General features: G+C 41.3%; 3 protein-coding genes across 5 annotated transcripts in view; 2 read left to right on the top strand and 1 right to left on the bottom strand.

Moving 5' to 3' along the window:
- Window positions 1-819: 819 nt before the first annotated feature.
- Window positions 820-4158, top strand: LOC110499484 (cystatin). Its single transcript, XM_036956346.1, has 3 exons — window positions 820-1136; window positions 3297-3401; window positions 3852-4158. The coding sequence occupies exons 1-3, from the start codon at window positions 927-929 to the stop codon at window positions 3930-3932; spliced, it is 396 nt and encodes a 131-aa protein (XP_036812241.1). The 5' UTR covers window positions 820-926; the 3' UTR covers window positions 3933-4158.
- A 6303-nt stretch (window positions 4159-10461) lies between these two features.
- mgme1 (mitochondrial genome maintenance exonuclease 1) lies at window positions 10462-14525 on the bottom strand. Its single transcript, XM_021576612.2, has 4 exons — window positions 13727-14525; window positions 13359-13599; window positions 12170-12302; window positions 10462-11097 (listed from the first exon to the last, which is right to left on the bottom strand). The coding sequence occupies exons 1-4, from the start codon at window positions 14277-14279 to the stop codon at window positions 10963-10965; spliced, it is 1062 nt and encodes a 353-aa protein (XP_021432287.2). The 5' UTR covers window positions 14280-14525; the 3' UTR covers window positions 10462-10962.
- A 392-nt stretch (window positions 14526-14917) lies between these two features.
- The window catches only part of LOC110517611 (sorting nexin-5), an 18474-nt gene continuing 12960 nt past the window's right edge, over window positions 14918-20431 (top strand). For 2 of the 3 annotated variants that reach the window (XR_005038024.1, XM_036956344.1), the window contains exons 1-3: window positions 14918-15062; window positions 17616-17720; window positions 18798-18908. Coding sequence is in view for 1 of the 3 variants with exons in the window: in XM_036956344.1 (XP_036812239.1) it covers window positions 15027-15062; window positions 17616-17720; window positions 18798-18908 (252 nt within the window). In the remaining 2 variants the exon portion in view is untranslated. Of the gene's footprint in view, window positions 15063-17615; window positions 17721-18797; window positions 18909-18950; window positions 18970-20431 lie in introns of those variants that run through there. The other variant, XM_036956345.1, reaches the window with a different exon arrangement.

Below are 20431 nucleotides of genomic sequence, written 5' to 3'. Positions count from 1 at the left end.
ACTACCTACCCTCACCTGTTTGTCTAGGTCTTAATCGAAAGAAGACATTTTAAAGCGGCCCTCAGTGGAATGAGTTTGACACCCCTGTCAAGTAAGAAACCATTGTTTAATACACCGAGAACGTCTAACAGTAGGCCTAATGCTGGAACGTATAAATAGCCAATCATCCCTAAAGCCAATAAAGCCTAGTCCAATTTAGTTCAGTGTGATTTACAGAGATTTAGATCTTTGACATCCATTGATGTGCAGGTTCTCATTGCGTGTCATAATACTTTCCCATAATGAATTATTTAGCTTAACCTACAACCATATAAATAACCGGGGTAAATCGTTCTGCAAAACGGGCAACTCTGGTTAGCTACGTGATATCTCTTAGATTCTCAGCTTTTAGGCATCGACAACACCAACAGTTGTTATTGTTTATAACCGCGGAAATCGACACAGCCGCTCGAGCATGCTTTTGCTGCACAGTCGATTGCGCACCGGACCTCGGGCTCGAAGGTGGAGGGTTCGAGACCTGTTCCATGCACTTTCATTACAGTCCATTCATTTCCAAGGGAGAGCTGCGATTGCCTTGCAGCATTGGGTTGCAGAGGCAATTCGTTCTGTGGTGTACACGTTGGCTTTTATCGAACTTTTGCACCAAACTGTATGTGTTAAATGGCTTGACAGAAATTGCAGCCGAAAGTGAATGTTTATGAGTCCCATTTAGCGCACAGCTCACTGTCGGTGTGATGGAGGCGGTCGCTTTTGTGTTGATGTTATTAGTGGAGTCCGAATCAGCCCCACCCCTCAACAAGCACGAGTGACGTCACCGCGTTTATACAAAAGTTTATATAAAAGTCATCTGAGGCGAGGATGTGTTGTGGTGTAACGTTACTTGTTGCGATCGGAGTTGCAGTAAAGACCGATATCAGACGAGAAAAATGCTAATGAATTGGAAGATCGTCGTTCCTTTGCTCGCGGTGGCATTCATCGTGACGAGCGCCGATGGGATGGCGGGGGGCGTCATGGACGCAGATATGACGGACCAAGCTACCAGAGACGCGCTGCAGTTCGCCGTGGCCGAATACAACAAGGGAACAAACGACCTGTATGTTTGGCAGATGGCCAAGGTTGTCAAGGTTCAGAAACAGGTCAGTCCCTTTTTTAAAGATTATTTCATTTAGTTGAAGGACGGCAGTGTTGGCAGTTCGTTGTGTGCGTAGTTTTTTAAATTTTTCATCCCGCTGTTCAATACTTAAATTCACTCTGGCTATCTACTCTGATTTCAGGACAATCTCGTCTGTATGCCAGAGGCAGAATAACAAATGATGTGCATTCGTAAATTCATCTATCGAATATGACCGGTGTCAATAAACGTCGGCCAAAATTCGTAATTAAATTGTTGCCTGCAGCACAGTTGGTCACCGACGCTCCAGATAACAGCCTAACCAGCTGAGCTGGTGCAAGTGGAATGGTCAGATGTTCTCTCATTTGTCTGGAAGCAGCAAGCTTCGAGGGCGTTTATCACTTTTATACAACGGGTTACCAACATATTCAAATATTGATTGATATAGTATCATAACTTTTATTTTGATTATTCATACTATTTCATTATTTCACGAGATGTAGTCCCGAAAAGTCTACGGTTGCTGCCCAAGCGGTCTGGTCGTTCGTTCTATGGTTTCGGTTACCGGAGACTCGACCAGTCAGTCAGTCGTTCAAAATGTTCCATTGAAATACTAGTTGGCAACAGTGCTTGCTTGCTTGCCAACTATGGCTAAATTAGTCACGTCAAAACAATGAAGACAGGATAACAGAAAAGTATTTGCGTTTACGTTTTCTAGCGACATTGTATTTAGATATACACTTAACAATGAGCTATAGAGCTGTGCTATTTCACCTGGCATAGGTAATGTTGTCAGGACACTGTTGTTCAGAGGAACTAGCTAACACAATCACTTCAAATTGAAGCTGAAAGGGCAGAAAACTAGCTGCATTTAATTTGACCTGTATTTCTTTATATATCCATTAAACTATGCCGGTGTGAAATGGTTAGCGAGGTGCGCCCTAATAGTGACTCAACCGGTGTCGTCAATTGCTCTGAGACCTTGACGTAGTTTCCCTTGCTCTGCAAGGGCCGCGGCTTTTGTGGGGCGATAGGTAACGGTGCTTTGTGGGGAGGCAGTTGTTGTGTGCACACGGTCCCTGGTTCGAACCCTGATAGGGGTGACGACTAAGGCAACACCAGCTGCTTCGTGGTTTTTACTGGCCGAGAAACTCTCTTCCCAATGCAAAAGACCGACAGTAATGTTTATACAAATATCCGCTGTTGAAAATCAAATGCCAGTCTAAAAGAAATGGGAGATCAATATCTAGTTGTTGGTTTTTTTAAATTATTTTTTTTACAGTGGATAATCCAAATAAAAGTTTATAAATTGCCTGGCTGGGTTTACTAGAAAGTGGATTGGAGAAAGTGGATTTGCACAGTCAGATGGAACAGATTAAATGGTCATGTCAACATCCTACCTTTAGCTGGTGCTAATTTGTGGAATAAACAATGTCTGAAATGCGGTTTAAACCTATCAGCATCCAGTATTAGACCCACCCGTTTGTATAATTACCTATAACGCAGGGTATGTTTGAACCATATAATTAAATGCTAAAAAAAATATAAAAAATAAATAAATAATAATAATAAAAATAACGTTTGAGCTACTTTTGAAAGCACATTTTGCTAGGACTGGTGGTTAGCTAGACAAGCAAGTCTGTTTGTTGGGTTACAATGGAAACTTCTGTAGCCATCTAGTCAACTTGCTAGCTACTTCGCTGGATGGTGAACACACTTGTGGTAAATTATAGTTTTGACGTAAAAGGAATAATCAACTCAAGAGTTCTATCCATTCTCTGGAAAATAATTTAACTCCGTGTAAGGTCAGTTCCACTCCGCTTTAGTGTCGTGGAACAAGCCTTCCACGTCGTTCATTGTTTTCCATAGAACGCATAGCCCCCTCGTTGATCCCTTACGTAGTTGGTGATGAGTGGAGACAATGGGAGCCTATTGTCTGGAGTGAACACGCTAGGACTAATGTGATTATAAGATGAACATTGCCTTATGTATCCTCTGGCTCAGTGAACAATGCTCACTTGACCATTATGCAGTGGACTCATTTTTTAAACCATGCGGTCATCTGCACTGTTTTTAGTAGTTCAGTTCTAGCCATAGAAATAGAATCACTAGAACAGGTTCCTCATTCAAGATGGGGGATTTCTATGTCCGTGGTCTGACGTGCTGACCATCCTCTCCTCTACAGGTGGTAGCTGGGATGAAGTACATCTTCACAGTGCAGATGGCCAGGACCCTGTGCAGGAAGGGAGGTGTGGAGAAGGACTGCGCTGTGCACCAGGACCCAGCTGTGGTAAGGACCACTAGGCTAGCCTGGTCCCAGATCTGTTTGTGTTAACACTGGCACTTCAGCTCAGTGCTTCCTACATGTACAGCTTAAGAATGGTTCATTTTTAGTTTATAACCTGTTAAACAGTGAACACATTGGTAACTACTTTATAAACCATTAGGAAATCCTACTTGTAACGTGTTACCCATTTCACTATTGGCTCAGTATTGAGTTGTTTGCAAAGGGAAGTTTCAGTTGACATTTCTGTAGACTAATGTCTGTTGGCAGTGTTTGAGAGCATAATCATGATTAATTGTGGGTACATTTTGCCTGACTACTCTACAAATAATACATTGTAAGGTGATTTGTAGCTCAGGCAGTCAGATGCAATGTCCAACAAATGTTTTGTCAGGTGTTATACTTCCTGAAAGGGTGTGTGATCATACCAACTCGTGTTGCTTCCTGTTTCCTCAGACCAACCAGTGCACCTTTGAGGTCTGGAGCCGCCCCTGGCTGGGAGCGATCCAGTTGATCAAGAATGACTGCCAGCCGTAAAGACCCAAAGGAGAGACGACTTCGTCTCGTCTTCCCCATTACTAGTGCAATGTATTACTAATGCTGGTCAACCTCTGACTATATAAACAAGAATCCAACTAATAATTTGCTTACTTTATTCATTCCCACACCAATAAAAATAACTTGTCTTAAATTTTAGTATTAAAATAGTTTGTAAACTCCATGCAATAGTTGAACAAAATAAAGAAATGGTTTGTTACATCTACATGTGGTTTGTTTATTTATTTTAAAGGTTGGATCAGCTAAATATTGTGGAAAGAATATTAGTTCCATCAATGTAATTGTCTATATAATTTCCAATCCCCCATATATTTTTGGGGTAAATATATATATCCATACACACATGCATACATATATACATACACATACCTATATAGACATACTTTTTAAAAGAATACACCTTTATTATTATTCCCCGCAATCCCTACCGCCGATCCCCCAATTGGAGTAAACTAATAAACACTTCGGCTTTTACCTTCAACTGTGATATGACTAAAGAGTTAATCAGGGTAAACTGGGATCTGACTAAAGAGTTAATCAGGGTAAACTGATATGACTAAAGAGTTAATCAGGGTAAACTGGGATCTGACTAAAGAGTTAATCAGGGTAAACTGATATGACTAAAGAGTTAATCAGGGTAAACTGGGATATGACTAAAGAGTTAATCAGGGTAAACTGATATGACTAAAGAGTTAATCAGGGTAAACTGGGATATGACTAAAGAGTTAATCAGGGTGATTTTTTCCACAAATAGACAGGTATTTTCCTTTCCAAGGTAGCAAGATCTTACCTATTTTTGCTAACTTTCTATAAAAATGTATTTGGGGATTTGTATACCGAGTATGTCCACATCTCCATCAGACCATTTAATTGGTCAACTACATGGTAATGTAAAATTACCATTTTTTTTTTTAGTGATCCAATACGTAATATCTTATCATAATTTGGTTTTAATCCAGAGAGAATAGCAAAAGTATCTAGATCCTCTATGAGGCTGTGGAGAGACTCTAATTGTGGTTTTAAAAGAAAACATGAATCATCAGCGTACAATGACGCCTTAGTTTTTAAGCCACGGATTTCTAATCCCTTAATATTATTGTTTGATCTAATCTTAACAGCTAACATTTCGACGGCAATAATAAATAGATATGCCGATAGTGGACAACCTTGTTTTACTCTAGAGTTTAAAACTTTCTGAGATGTAGCCATTATTTACTATTTTACACCTAGGGTTCCTATTTAACCCATTTTATAAGAGATTCCCCAAAATTGAAATATTCTAGGCATTTAAATATAAACTCCAGTCGTACTTTATCAAAAGCCTTTTCAAAATCAGCTATGGAAACCAGGCCTGGTGTCCCCGATATTTCATAGTATTCTATTGTTTCCAGTCCTTGTCTTATACTGTATTATCTCCAATGTATCGTCCATGTAAAACACCTGTCATATTAGGATGAATAAGATCTGACAATACTTTTTTAATTCTATGCGCCAAGCATTTTGCTAGGATTTTTGCATCACAACACTGAAGTGTAAGAGGTCTCCAATTTTTTAAATGGACTGGATCTTTATATATACCACTTGGGTCAGGTTTCAGTAATGATATCAGACCACCTTGTTGCGTGTCTGATAATCTACCATTTATATAGGAGTGGTTAAAACATGCTAATAATGGTCCTTTGAGTATATCAAAAGGTTTTGTATACCTCCACTGGTATGTCATCCAGCCCTGGAGTTTGGTATACTTCCACTGGTATGTCATCCAGCCCTGGAGTTTGGTATACTTCCACTGGTATGCCATCCAGCCCTGGAGTTTGGTATACTTCCACTGGTATGCCATCCAGCCCTGGAGTTTGGTATACTTCCACTGGTATGTCATCCAGCCCTGGAGTTTGGTATACTTCCACTGGTATGTCATCCAGCCCTGGAGTTTGGTATACTTCCACTGGTATGCCATCCAGCCCTGGAGTTTGGTATACTTCCACTGGTATGCCATCCAGCCCTGGAGTTTGGTATACTTCCACTGGTATGCCATCCAGCCCTGGAGTTTGGTATACTTCCACTGGTATGTCATCCAGCCCTGGAGTTTGGTATACTTCCACTGGTATGCCATCCAGCCCTGGAGTTTGGTATACTTCCACTGGTATGTCATCCAGCCCTGGAGTTTGGTATACTTCCACTGGTATGTCATCCAGCCCTGGAGTTTGGTATACTTCCACTGGTATGTCATCCAGCCCTGGAGTTTGGTATACTTCCACTGGTATGTCATCCAGCCCTGGAGTTTGGTATACTTCCACTGGTATGTCATCCAGCCCTGGAGTTTGGTATACTTCCACTGGTATGTCATCCAGCCCTGGAGTTTTGTATACCTCCACTGGTATGCCATCCAGCCCTGGAGTTTGGTATACTTCCACTGGTATGTCATCCAGCCCTGGAGTTTGGTATACTTCCACTGGTATGTCATCCAGCCCTGGAGTTTGGTATACTTCCACTGGTATGTCATCCAGCCCTGGAGTTTGGTATACTTCCACTGGTATGTCATCCAGCCCTGGAGTTTGGTATACTTCCACTGGTATGTCATCCAGCCCTGGAGTTTGGTATACTTCCACTGGTATGTCATCCAGCCCTGGAGTTTGGTATACTTCCACTGGTATGTCATCCAGCCCTGGAGTTTGGTATACTTCCACTGGTATGTCATCCAGCCCTGGAGTTTGGTATACTTCCACTGGTATGTCATCCAGCCCTGGAGTTTGGTATACTTCCACTGGTATGCCATCCAGCCCTGGAGTTTGGTATACTTCCACTGGTATGCCATCCAGCCCTGGAGTTTGGTATACTTCCACTGGTATGTCATCCAGCCCTGGAGTTTGGTATACTTCCACTGGTATGTCATCCAGCCCTGGAGTTTGGTATACTTCCACTGGTATGCCATCCAGCCCTGGAGTTTGGTATACTTCCACTGGTATGTCATCCAGCCCTGGAGTTTGGTATACTTCCACTGGTATGTCATCCAGCCCTGGAGTTTGGTATACTTCCACTGGTATGTCATCCAGCCCTGGAGTTTGGTATACTTCCACTGGTATGCCATCCAGCCCTGGAGTTTTGTATACTTCCACTGGTATGTCATCCAGCCCTGGAGTTTGGTATACTTCCACTGGTATGTCAACCAGCCCTGGAGTTTGGTATACTTCCACTGGTATGTCATCCAGCCCTGGAGTTAGGTATACTTCCACTGGTATGTCATCCAGCCCTGGAGTTTGGTATACTTCCACTGGTATGCCATCCAGCCCTGGAGTTTGGTATACTTCCACTGGTATGTCATCCAGCTCTGGAGTTTGGTATACTTCCACTGGTATACCATCCAGCCCTGGAGTTTTCCCATCCTTAAAGGCTTTAATTCCATCAATAAGTTCCTCCTTTGTAATTTGGCCTTCACATGAGTCTTTCTGTACAGATGTTAATTTTACAATATTATTAGGAAAAAAATCCATACAATTAGTTTCAGTTAGTGGAGATGGAGGAGCCTGAAATGAAAACATATTCTCGAAGTACTTTACTTCCTCTTTCAAAATATCATTTGGTGAATCATGCGTGACTCCATTTGTAAGTTTTAATTAAAAAAAATTGGTAGCATTTCTATATTGAAGATTTTTCCCCATATTCCATCCAGTTCGCTTTATTTTTATAATATATTACACGGGATCTTTCTTGAATAAGTTCCTCCATTTCTTTGTTTTTCCTCTAAATTATTCTGTGCCTCTATAGTACCGTTTTTATTGCTATCTAACTGTACTGTTAGTCCTTCAATTTCCCTTGTTAATATGGACTCTTTTGATCTAAATTGCTTTTGTTTTATTGATGAGTACTGAATTGCATGGCTTCTAAAGGCACACTTAAAAGTGTCCCATACAATAAGGGGATCTGCTGTGCCTACAGTGGGGCAAAAAAGTATTTAGTGAGCCACCAATTGTGCAAGTTCTCCCACTTAAAAAGATGAGAGAGGCCTGTCATTTTCATCATAGGTACACTTCAACTATGACAGACAAAATGCGGGGGAAAAAATCCTGAAAATCACATTGTAGGATTTTGAATGAATTTATTTGCAAATTATGGTGGAAAATAAGTATTTGGTCACCTACAAACAAGCAAGATTTCTGGCTCTCACAGACTCTCACAGGTCCACCAGCGACTCCTGTGTCTATATCCACAGTAAAACAAGTCCTATATCAACATAACCTGAAAGGCCAGCAAGGAAGAAGCCACTGCTCCAAAACTGCCATAAAAAAAAGTCAGACTACGGTTTGCAACTGCACATGGGGACAAAGATCAGACTTTTTGGAGAAATGTCCTCTGGTCTGATGAAACAAAAATAGAACTGTTTGGCCATAATAACCATCGTTATGTTTGGAGGAAAAAGGGGGAGGCTTGCAAGCGAAAGAACACCATCCCAACCGTGAAGCACGGGGGTGGCAGCATCACGTTGTGGGTGTGCTTTGCTGCAGGAGGGACGGGTGCAATTCACAAATTAGATGGCATCATGAGGGAGGAAAATGATGTGGACATATTGAAGCAACATCTCCAGACATCAGTCAGGAAGTTAAAGCTTGGTTGCAAATGGGTCTTCCAAATGGACAATGACCCCAAGCATACTTCCAAAGTTGTGGCAAAATGGCTTAAGGACAACAAAGTCAAGGTATTGGAAGTGGCCATCACAAAGCCCTGACCTCAATCCCGTAGACAATTTGTGGGCAAAACTGAAAAAGCCTGTGTGAGCAAGGAGGCCTACAAACCTGATTCTGTTACACCAGCCCTGTCAGGAGGAATGGGCCAAAATTCACCCAACTTATTTTGGGAAGCTTGTAGAAGGCTACCCAAAACGTTTGACCCAAGGATAAACAATTTAAAGGCAATGCTACCAAATACTAATTGAGTGTATGTAAACTTCTGACCCACTGGAAATGTGATTAAAGAAATAAAAGCTGAAATAAATCATTCTCTCCACTATTATTCTGACATGTCACATTCTTAAAATAAAGTGATCCTAACTGACCTAAAATGAAATTTTTACGAGGATTATATGTCAGACATTGTGAAAAACAGATTAAATATTGTATATAGATTGTATATAAACTTACAACTTCAACTGAATCTTATCTCAGTTCACTGGTCACAATAACACCCACCCGTAGCACACGTTCACCCGGCCACAGCTGGCACCAAAATAGCCTCCAACACTCTCCTCAGCAAACTGGATGCAGTCTATCACAGTGCCATCCGTTTTGTTACCAAATCACCTTATACCACCCACCACTGCGACCTGTATGCTCTAGTCGGCTGGCACTCGCTACATATTCGTCGCCAGACCCACTGGCTCCAGGTCATCTATAAGTCTATGCTAGGTAAAGCGCTGCCTTATCTCAGCTTACTGGTCACGATAACAACACCCACCCATAGCACATGGTTCCAGCAGGTATATCTCACTGATCATCCCCAAAGCTAACACCTCCTTTGGCCGCCTTTCCTTCAATTTCTCTGCTGCAAGTGACTGGAACGAATTGCAAAAATCGCTGAAGTTGGACACTGATATTTCCCTCAACAACTTTAGACATCAGCTATGTGATCAGCTAACCAATCGCTGCAGCTGTACATAGTCCATCTGTAAATAGCCCATCCAATCTACCCATACTGTTTTTATTTACGTTTCTGCTCTTTTGCCCACCAGTATCTCTACTTGCACATCATCATCTGCTCATTTATCACTCCAGTGTTAATCTGCTAAATTGTAATTCTTTGCTACTATGGCCTATTTATTGCCTACCCCCTCATGCCTTTCACACACTGTATATAGACTTTCTTTTTTCTACTATGTTATTGACTTATTTATTGTGTTATTGGCTTGTTTATTCCATGTGTAACTCTGTGTTGTTGTCTGTGTCACACTGCTATGCTTTATCTTGGCCAGGTCACAGTTGGTAAATGAGAACTTGTTCTCAACTAGCCTACCTGGTTAAATAAAGGTGTTCTCAACTAGCCTACCTGGTTAAATAAAGGTGTTCTCAATTAGCCTACCTGGTTAAATAAAGGTGTTCTCAACTAGCCTACCTGGTTAAATAAAGGTGTTCTCAACTAGCCTACCTGGTTAAATAAAGGTGTTCTCAACTAGCCTACCTGGTTAAATAAAGGTGTTCTCAACTAGCCTACCTGGTTAAATAAAGGTGAAATACAATAAAAATATATAAACTGTATGGATGAACTTTGATCAGTCATTAAATATGATGCTTTTATATGCATCTTATCAATGCACATGATTCAAATACCTTTAACACTAGCGAAGATTAAGTTGTGCTTGTGTTGGTCCATGCTCATTTTAAGTGTAAGCTGTGTGGTTTACAGTAGAACACAACAAAGGAAAATATTCCACTTGTATTCTTAACTATAACATTTTTATCAGTGTTGTGTTTAGAGATCTGATTGGTAAATGTTAATTCAATAACTGAAATGGAGGATGCTTGTTCATTTAATCGTTTTATTGTATAAAACTAAAAATAGAAACCATCTCTCCTTCACCTTTGTTAGTTGATTGCTGAACTTTTCACAGGCTGATGCTACCACCTAGTGGTTTGATTTCCTCAGATGTGATGTTTTATACTTTAAAAGCAAAACAACTCAAAAAGTTTAGACTAGACAAAATGTTGTACTGTACAACAATTTAACATTCTCAACACAGTGTAAGCAGTGCATTTTCTAGCTTGAATACAACACTACACTAAAATAAGAACTGTTTTCAAACTTGTCAAGCTCAAAATCGGGCAATGACGCAAAAAGACTGACACAGGTCAAGAGTAAAACATGCTAAATTGTCTGTTTCTGAGCAGACTGCGACACTCCTTTGTCCAAGTCACCAGTCAAATGTGACCGAGTGTCAGAAAAGCCAAGGTACTTTCTGTATCTGGGGGTGAGAGTACTTCTAGGTCCATCTGCTACATCAAGCAGCAAAGACACCACTCCTTCACCTCCTCTCGGTGTACTCCTCCAGTCGTACCAGCCATCTCTCCCAGTACTGTAACACCTGGTCTGAGCTCAGTCGATGAGGATGGGCTGGGGAACCATCTTTATAGGCCACCACGATCAGTCCATTCTCAACCTGCAGAGACAAGGGGGGGGGGGGGGAATCAAGCACATAGTTTAGCACGTAGGAAAGAGATATGGTCATGTTTCATGGTCGGAGACAGAGAGAGTCAGCCAGTCCCAATTTGCTCCGTGCCCCTCCCCCTTGGCCCTAACCCTTGGACGTTTGCAAATCTGTAAGGTGGCAGCCATACTGAATGCTCCTTCACAATACTGCTTATACCTACCCAGAACCTAAAGGACTGAATGCTCCTTCACAATACTGCTTATACCTACCCAGAACTGGAAATTCCTTCACTGCACCTGCTTATACCTACCCAGAACTGGAAATTCCTTCACTGCACCGCTTATACCTACCCAGAACCTAAAGAACTGAATGCTCCTTCACTGCACCTGCTTATACCTACCCAGAACCTAAAGGACTGAATGCTCCTTCACAATACTGCTTATACCTACCCAGAACATAAAGAACTGAATGCTCCTTCACTACACTGCTTATACCTACCCAGAACCTAAAGAACTGAATGCTTCTTCACAATACTGCTTATACCTACCCAGAACCTAAAGAACTGAATGCTCCTTCACTACACTGCGTATACCTACCCAGAACCTAAATAACTGAATTCTCCTTCACTGCACCTGCTTATACCTACCCAGAACCTAAAGAACTGAATGCTCCTTCACTGCACCTGCTTATACCTACCCAGAACATAAAGAACTGAATGCTCCTTCACAATACTGGCTTATACCTACCCAAAACTGGAAATTCCTTCACTGCACCGCTTATAACTACCCAGAACTGCAAGCATTGAAGGGTTAGGGCCAAGGAGGAATGGTAGGAAGCGAATTAGAACAGGCTGAGAGAGTATGGTGGTCTCCAGTGGTGTAGTGGAGGGTAAACAAGGGGAAATACCGTTTACGCAGCTTTTGTATTTTGCGTGAGTGATTACCCATCTTCTGCTGAAAAATACATTTTAAGTTCCTGGGAGCGTTACTGTAACTCACCACAAACTGCAGTCAACATTTACTCACCTATTATTATTTTTTTACCACTACATCACTGGGGGTCTCGCTCAAATCATACCTACCTGGTAGTTGTAGTTCACGTCGTTGTTTAAGGCCCCAACGTAGGCTGCCACCTGTAGAGGGTTGTCGTAGGTGTTGCTGAGGAAAGGTTTAGACCTCTCCGATGTCTTCCAATCGATCACACACAGCACACCCCTGAGGAAGGAAGGCTGAGCTTTAGTTTCCCAGAAACAGATTTAAAACTAGTTCAGGGCCCTTCCAAATTAGATTCTCCATTGAGCATGCATGTTTTATAATCCAGGACTAGGCTTTATCTGGCTACCCATACTAGATTACGGAGACATAATTTCTAGATTAGCAGGTGCTCTCGAGCAGCTAGATGTTCTTTACCATTCCCCCATCAGATTTGCCACCAATGCTCCTTATAGGACACATCACTGCACTCTATACTCTGAAAACTGGTAATCTCTGTACACCCACTGGTTGATGCTTATTTATAAAACCCTCTTAGGCCTCACCCCCCCTTATCTAAGATACCTACTGCAGCCCTCATCCTCCACATACAACACCCATTCTGCCAGTCACATTCTGTTAAAGGTCCCCAAAGCACACACATCCCTGGGTCGCTCCTCTTTTCAGTTCACTGTAGCTAGCGACTGGAACGAGCTGCAACAAACACTCAAACTAGACTGTTTTATCTCAATCTCTTCATTCAAAGACTCAATCATGGACACTCTTACTGACAGTTGTGGTGGCTTCGCATGATGTATTGTTGGCTCTACATGATTGCCTTAATGTTTGTACCATGTTTTGTTCTGCTACCATGTTGTGCTGCTGCCATGTTGTTGTCATGTGTTGCTGCCTTGCTGTGTTGTTGTCTTAGGTCTCTCTTTATGTAGTGTTGTGGTCTCCCTTGTCGTGATGTGTTTTGTCCTATATTTTTCTTTGTAATGCCAGCCCCCATCGCCACAGTAGGCCTTTTGTCTAGACCGTCATTGTAAATAAGAATTTGTTCTTAACTGACTGCCTAGTTAAATAAAATAAATAAAATCACACAAGTGGAGAGAATGAATAAAAGTGTGAGGTAGAGTTTGAGTCGACTACATTGCAGAAAATGAATTACATCAGATTACTACATCATGTGATGTGGTTAGCTGACATGTTGAACACCTATCAAGTTATTGAGAGAGACATCTATTAGTGGTCTGCAATGTAGTTAGCCTGGAACATGGCCATCATCACCATCCTTACCTGTAGCGAGCCACACAGTCCACAATCCCCAGATAGCCTAGTTTTTCATGTTGTACACGGCTCTCGATGGCTCTCACTCCCCTAACGTCCTCCAGTACATGGCGTACACTTTCCATGTATCCCTCTACCTCCGATGGCATCTCTGGTACCTCCTCAGGATCTTCCCCCGGTACCTCCTTTGTTGTCAACGGGAGAACACTCTCCACGGCCGTATGGAAAAGCTTCCCTTGCCTGAAGAGATCTAACATAGAAACATTTGGTTCATTTGAATGACAGTGTGTGTATCATGTCCTCATTTGTAGAACATTCATATTTTAGAGCCTTAAAAAAAAAAAAAACTTTAGAATCAGAGGGTTCTGCCTACTTACTCTGACTGTATTCCTTAAAGCCATCCTCTCCCAGTTGAGCTATCATCTTCCTCCTCCATCTCTCCAGGTAAAACTGTTGCTCCGGGGACATAGTCTCCTGTAGGATACGGGTCACACTGGGCACTGAGCCCCTGTCCTGACCCCTCCGTAGGATAATTCTGGCTGGAGCCCCTCCAAGCTCAGTTTCGCCAAAATCAAATACCCGGTCTTGGTTGAGCAACGGGTGGAGGATTTTAGGCATTTTGGAAGGTGTTGTGTTTCGATTAGATGGTGTTGGGGACTTTATCACAGGTCCGTAGATTTGAACATCTTGCTCCTCTATGATGTCGGGAGTTTGAGCACTGACTCTGTGGGACACAACTGACTTGAAGAGTGAGGAGTAGCGTCCGCTGTCCACGGAACTGTATGGACTGCTTTTCTTGCGAGCTGGAGAGACATTGGAGGTGGAGAAAGTATTCAAGGAGGTCCGGGTACAATGGGAGAGGAGTCCACTGACAACCCTAGATGACTCCCCAACACGCTGGGCACATCTCAACAGCTGATGTAAAAGCATTTCAGCTAGCTAACGTTAACTAGTTAAATAAATATATCCTACAACGTTCACTGTGTCTGTATCTTTGCGTTTGTTGCTAGGTATTTAAAGTGACTCAAGACAGCAACGGCAAAGTTATGCTTTGGTTTCATTAAATAATTAATGAAGATAGAAAATAACGAATTAAGTTAGATGATAGTCGTCACCTCTCCCAAAAGTCGCGCCATTTTTGTTACAACTTTCTAACCGGACAGCGAGAGGTTGCCGGGGCTTGTATTTTTTTCTCACGTAAATCCTGCTTGGGACATGATAGAAAAAACTACAAGTCCAGTAAATCATTTGAAGGTGTGTCTTTGAAACTGGTCCGTGTTTTTCTGACATGGAACCAAAGTGAACGTTGATATTGTAGCTGGAAACAGCCCCACCCCCCCCCCCCCCCTAAAAAAAAGCTTGTTTGAAAAGTGCACATATTCCGTGGCCATATACAGTTCCTTTTTAAAATATGTAATAATTTATGATGTTTAATTGTTGTATCGGTATGTTTTAAATGCCACGTGCGTTGAATCAACAACAAAAAAAGCAACGAACTATTTTGATTGACGTTCAGAAACGTTGTCCAATCAAAAACATCAGTGCGAATCAGTGGGCGGGATGTATCTGTTATGGGACAGTTGGTGCGGGGTGTGTTTTCAGAAGCTTGCTAATATAGATTTGCAGCACACGATCTGTACGTTTTTATTGTATATATATATATTTTATATAACAATCATGACATCTACCATTGATGATAGTGACAAAGAAAAGGTAAGTTATGAGCGATATACGTGAATAACGTCTTATCGTTAGCTATATGGTTAACGAAACGTTAGCTAGCTGGCTAGCTGTAGTTAGATAAGACAATTTAGCTAGGAAGTTTATGAGACTGCTCACTTTCTACAACGGTACGTTATTTAGCTAGCTAACGTTATTCGTACAATCTTTGATAACTTTAGCGGACTAGCTAATGAACTGAAACACTATCTAACTTAACTATAACGTACATTTTGTTTTTAAATTGAACATTTATTTAACAAGGCAAGTCAGTTAAGAACAAACTCTTATTTACAATGACGGCCTCCCGGGGGAACCTGCCTTGTTCGGGGGCAGAACGACGACATTTTTATTTTTTAACCTTAAACTTTCGGTTACTGGCCCAACGCTCTAACCACTAGGCTACCTGCCGCCCCATGGTGTGGTAAACGCAATGGTGTAAAGTTTTAAGTACAAATATTTTAAAGTACTATTTAACTTCAGGCTAGGGTCTATATTTCTCCACTTTTTTGTGTGTGGGGGGGGGGGGGTGTGTGTGTGTGTGTGTGTGTGTATCTGTACTTTACTATTCACATTTTTGGGAAACGTTTACTTCACTACATTCCTAAAGAGAATAATGTACTTCTTACTCCATACACTTTACTTTCCCGACACCCAAAAGTACTCATTACACGTTGACGGGAAAATGTTCCAATTCACACACTTCTCAAGTGAACATGTGGTCATCCCTACTTCCTCTGTTCTGGTTGACTCACTAATCACAAATGTTTCGTTTGTAAATGATGTCTGAGTTTTGGAGCATGCCCCTGGCTGTCAATAAAAACAAATTGTGCCGTCTGATTTACTTACTATAAGGAATTTGAAATTATTTTTTTACTTTTGTTACTTAAGTACATTTTAGCGCTTCAATTCACTTCTGATACTTAAATATATTTAAAACCCAAATATTATATAGTTTCTCAAGTAGTATTTTGCTGGGTGACTTTTACTTGAGTCATTTTCTATTAAGGTATCTTCACTTTTACTCAAGTATGAGAATTTAGCAATTTTCCCACCACTGCATAAACGTTAGTATTATTAGCAGAGATGGTATAGAAAGCATTCCATTTTCTTTGGTATTGGTCTAGCTAGCTAACGTTAGCTAGCTACTTCATCATTTAATGTTATTTTCACAATATTATGAATTATTGTATAGTCACCAATTTAGGCTACTTTAGTTTTGACATAAAATGTTTTTATATTGTAGGCTCTCTACAAAAATCTGGGCTTTTATGGCACAGAGGGCAGTGCATTGGCTTCTTCAATAATGTCAGACCAGGCTTGCTGGTTCAATTTATGCTCTTGCAGTTTCCTCCCAATCACTATATTTGGAATTATATGTGGCTAGATGGCTGTTTATTTTTCCAGTATGGTGCACAGACCAGTGAGCATTGCCTTTGGGGGACTTGCAACATGGCATTAACAGGTTACTTTTTGCATTGTATATTCTTTGGTGCACAATCATCAGTGTTATGTGCAAAGCATATTGTCCTGGCCTATGAAGGGAGAACTCAGATGGCTTACATATGGAGTTCTTTGGAATTGGAAAGGCCTGTGGTTTAATAAAAAAAAATCCCTTATTTTTCATTTCCTGTGAGACTTAAAGAGGAAATACATTTCCAGTCCTTTGATTTCTGTTGACTTTGCAAAGCTCAGTATCAGAGTTCAGGCAGTGGTATGGTGAAACTACGAATAGGCTGTGGATCATTCACACGGTACTAGCCTGTATCTCTGAATCATAACATCTGGATCAAGTTTATGATCAATGTTTCTCAAATTAAATTTCACCCACTCAAACAAAAAACAGTCGTTCAGATGGGAGATATTTAGCCTTGACAACAATAACCATAGGGAGTGGTAAAATGGCACCAACAGATCTGGGACCAGGCTAGTAGAAACATACACTAGCGGACTCTTGGGAACTGACTTGTTTTGGGAAAACGGCTGGAGTTATTCAATCCCAAGTATGAGTCACATATCACAGGACTTTGAATTCAGTGAAGAGTAATGGGAGTTACTGGTAATCCACTCTAAAGCGAAAAAGAGCTTTTGTTTGTTAGGCCTACCCGTATTCACCTCTCCACTCTGTCCTGTACTGTCTAAGGTCACATTCAATAGTGCATGGGTAGTCAACAGTAAGGTTTTCAAGAATGTGTTATGGAGTTTGGACTAGGTGGCCCTGAGACATGGTCTGCTGTAATCTACTCCCATGTCTCATAGGTAGTGTAGGACACTTGTTGTCCAGGCCTCCCATAGCATAACAGACAGCATTCCCTTCCTGTGAATTCCCTCATCTTGAATTTTTTTTATTTTACCTTTATTTAACCAGGCAAGTCAATAAGAACAAATTCTTATTTTCAATGACGGCCTAGGAACAGTATAGATGAGAGATATTCATTTGACTTTCTGTCTCACGTACAAGCATATGTAAACATATTTTTACAGATGAATGATTCTGCCAACTGGTAGTTGTGGAACCTGGTCCTTGATTCTGTTCTCCTCTCTTAGGCCCTCTCTGTGTCTGTGGACCTAAACAACGACACCTCTCTACTCATCGACATTCCTGATGCACTCTGCGAACGAGACAAAGTCAAGTTCACTGTCCACACCAAGGTATGTATTAAACACTGTTTAACCGTCTTTATCCCTCTGATTTGATCTGAAGTGTACTGAACAAAAAAATATAAACGCAACAATTTCATTAATTTTTACTGCATTACAGTTCCTATGAGGAATTGAAAATAAATGCATTAGGTCCTAATCTATGGATTTCACGTGACTGGGAATACAGATATGCATCTGTTGGTCACATATCTTTTTAAAAAGGGGGGTGGGGGGGGTCTTACGATGGACCTCAGGATCTCGTCGTGGTATTTTGTGCGTTCAAATTGCCATTGATAAAATGCAATTGTGTTCGTTATCCGTAGGTTATGTCTGCCCATGCCATAACCCCAACCCCACCATGGGGCACTCTGTTTACAACGTTGACATCAGAAAACCGCTCGCCTACACTATGCCATACAAGTGGTCTGCTGTTGAGGCCGGTTGGACTTACTGCTAAATTCTCTAAAATGACGTCCATCAAATTTTGAGACACTTGTGGCATTGTGTTGTGTGACAAAACTGCAAAAAAGATAGTGTACTTTTATTGGCCCCAGCATAAGGTGGACCGGTGTATTGTTTAATTAGCTTCTTGATATGCCACACGTGTCAGGTGGATGGATTATTTTGGCAAAGGAGAAATGCTCACTTACAGGGATGTAAACAAATTTGTGTGCAAAATTTTAGCGAAATAAGTTTTTTTTTGTGTGTGTGTGTGAATGGAATATTTAATTTAACTAGACAAGTCAGTTAGGAACAAATTCTTATTGACAATGACGACGCTGAGCCAATGGTGCGCCCGCCCTATGGGACTCCAATCATGACCGGTTGTGATAGGGCCTGGAATCGAACCAGGGTCTGTAGTGATGCCTCTAGCGCTGAGATGCAGTGCCTTAGCACCACTGCACCACTCGAGAGCCCCATGAAACATGGGACCAACACTTTACATGCTGCTTTCATATTTTTTGTTCTGTGTGTATTTTTTTGTTGTTAATGCTTTTAATTGTTATTAATTTAATGAATTTAATTTAATTGTTTATATTTAATGTTTAATTGACTTGAATTGTCTTGTCTTGTCTGTCTCACCAGACCACCCTGAGCTCCTTTCAGAAGCCAGACTTCTCTGTTCCTAGGCAACATGAGGACTTTATCTGGCTCCATGACGCTCTGGTTGAAACTGAAGACTACGCTGGGCTCATCGTGAGTGTCCTGTTAAATCCACCAAACACACACACTGGTTTGAGACTACGCTGGGCTCATCGTGAGTGCCCTGTTAAATCCACCAAACACACACTGGTTTGAGACTATGCTGGGCTCATCGTGAGTGTCCTGTTCAATCCACCAAACACACACACTGGTTTGAGACTATGCTGGTCTCATTGGGAGGGACTTGAGTAGTCTATATCAGTGGTTCTCAACTGGTTTTGCATCGGGACCCAAATTTAAACAGGTTGTCTGTCTGTCGCGACCCAGTATTCACATCGCAAATTTTTTTTTTCCAAAATACAATCAGGAAAACTGTTTCTGATGCTATATAGACATTAAATGTAGCAACTTTATGACAAGGGAACACAATTCCCACCCCTTTCCTGGTTTGAAACCACAAAAATCTACCAAAATGGTGTTGCTAATAGCTCTATATTAAGTTAATTCATTATAATTTCCACCCTGTTTAAGTTCAGACCAGAGTATTTATTTATTTTTGTACTTTACACCCCTTTTTTCGATTTTGTCTCATCGCTGCAACTCCCCAACGGGCTCGGGAGAGGCGACGGTCAAGTTATGACCTGCCTAAACACGCTCCCTAACACCCATCCGCTTAACTGTGTGTGTGAGAGAGAGAAAAATAAATGTTCCTTTTTCGGGACCCTTTCTTTCATAGATAATTTGTAAAAATCCAAATAACTTCACAGTTCAATGAACCATAAACAATTAATGAACATGCACCTGTGGAACGGTCGTTAAGACACTAACAGCTTACAGACAGAAGGCAATTAAGGTCACAATTATGAAAACTTAGGGCACTAAAGAGGCCTTTCTACTGACTATGAAAAACACCAAACCAAAGATGCCCAGGCTCTCTGCTCATCTGTGTGAACCTGCCTTAGGCATGCTGCAAGGAGGCATGAGGACTGCAGATGTGGCCAGGGCAATAATTTGCCATGTCCGTACTGTGAGGCGCCTAAGACCAGGACGGACAGCTGATCGTCCTCACAGTGGCAGACCACGTGTAACAACACCTGCACAGTATTGGTACATCTGATCATCACACCTGCGGGACAGGTACACATGTTAAGTTTGCTGAAAATAAACGCAGTTGATCGTGAGAGGACATTTCTTTCTTTTGCGTTTATATAATTTTGAATGAAAAAAATCTATTTTTTTTAATAAAAAATAAAATATTTGGTTTGTATTTATATATTTTCATTTTCCATAAAAAAAATAATATTTTTTGCTCAGGCACTCGTGACCTGTTCAAAGCAGGTCGTGACCCACCAGAATCGCTGGTCTACGAATCGCTGGTCTACGAAACACACACCGCTTATTTATAGTTGACGGTCATGTCACAAGTTCACCGTCTGTCATTACATGTAAATCATAGGAGGTTGGTGGCACCTTAATTGGGGAGGAGGGGCTCGTGTTAATGGCTGAAGTGGAACGGTATCAAATACACCAAACAGTTTCCATGGTTTCCATGTGTTTGATTCCATTCACTCCGTTCC

This window comes from Oncorhynchus mykiss, chromosome 20 (assembly GCF_013265735.2).
Source record: "Oncorhynchus mykiss isolate Arlee chromosome 20, USDA_OmykA_1.1, whole genome shotgun sequence".
Classification (NCBI taxonomy): Eukaryota; Metazoa; Chordata; class Actinopteri; order Salmoniformes; family Salmonidae; genus Oncorhynchus; species Oncorhynchus mykiss.
This window is presented reverse-complemented; position numbering and strand designations above follow the sequence as displayed.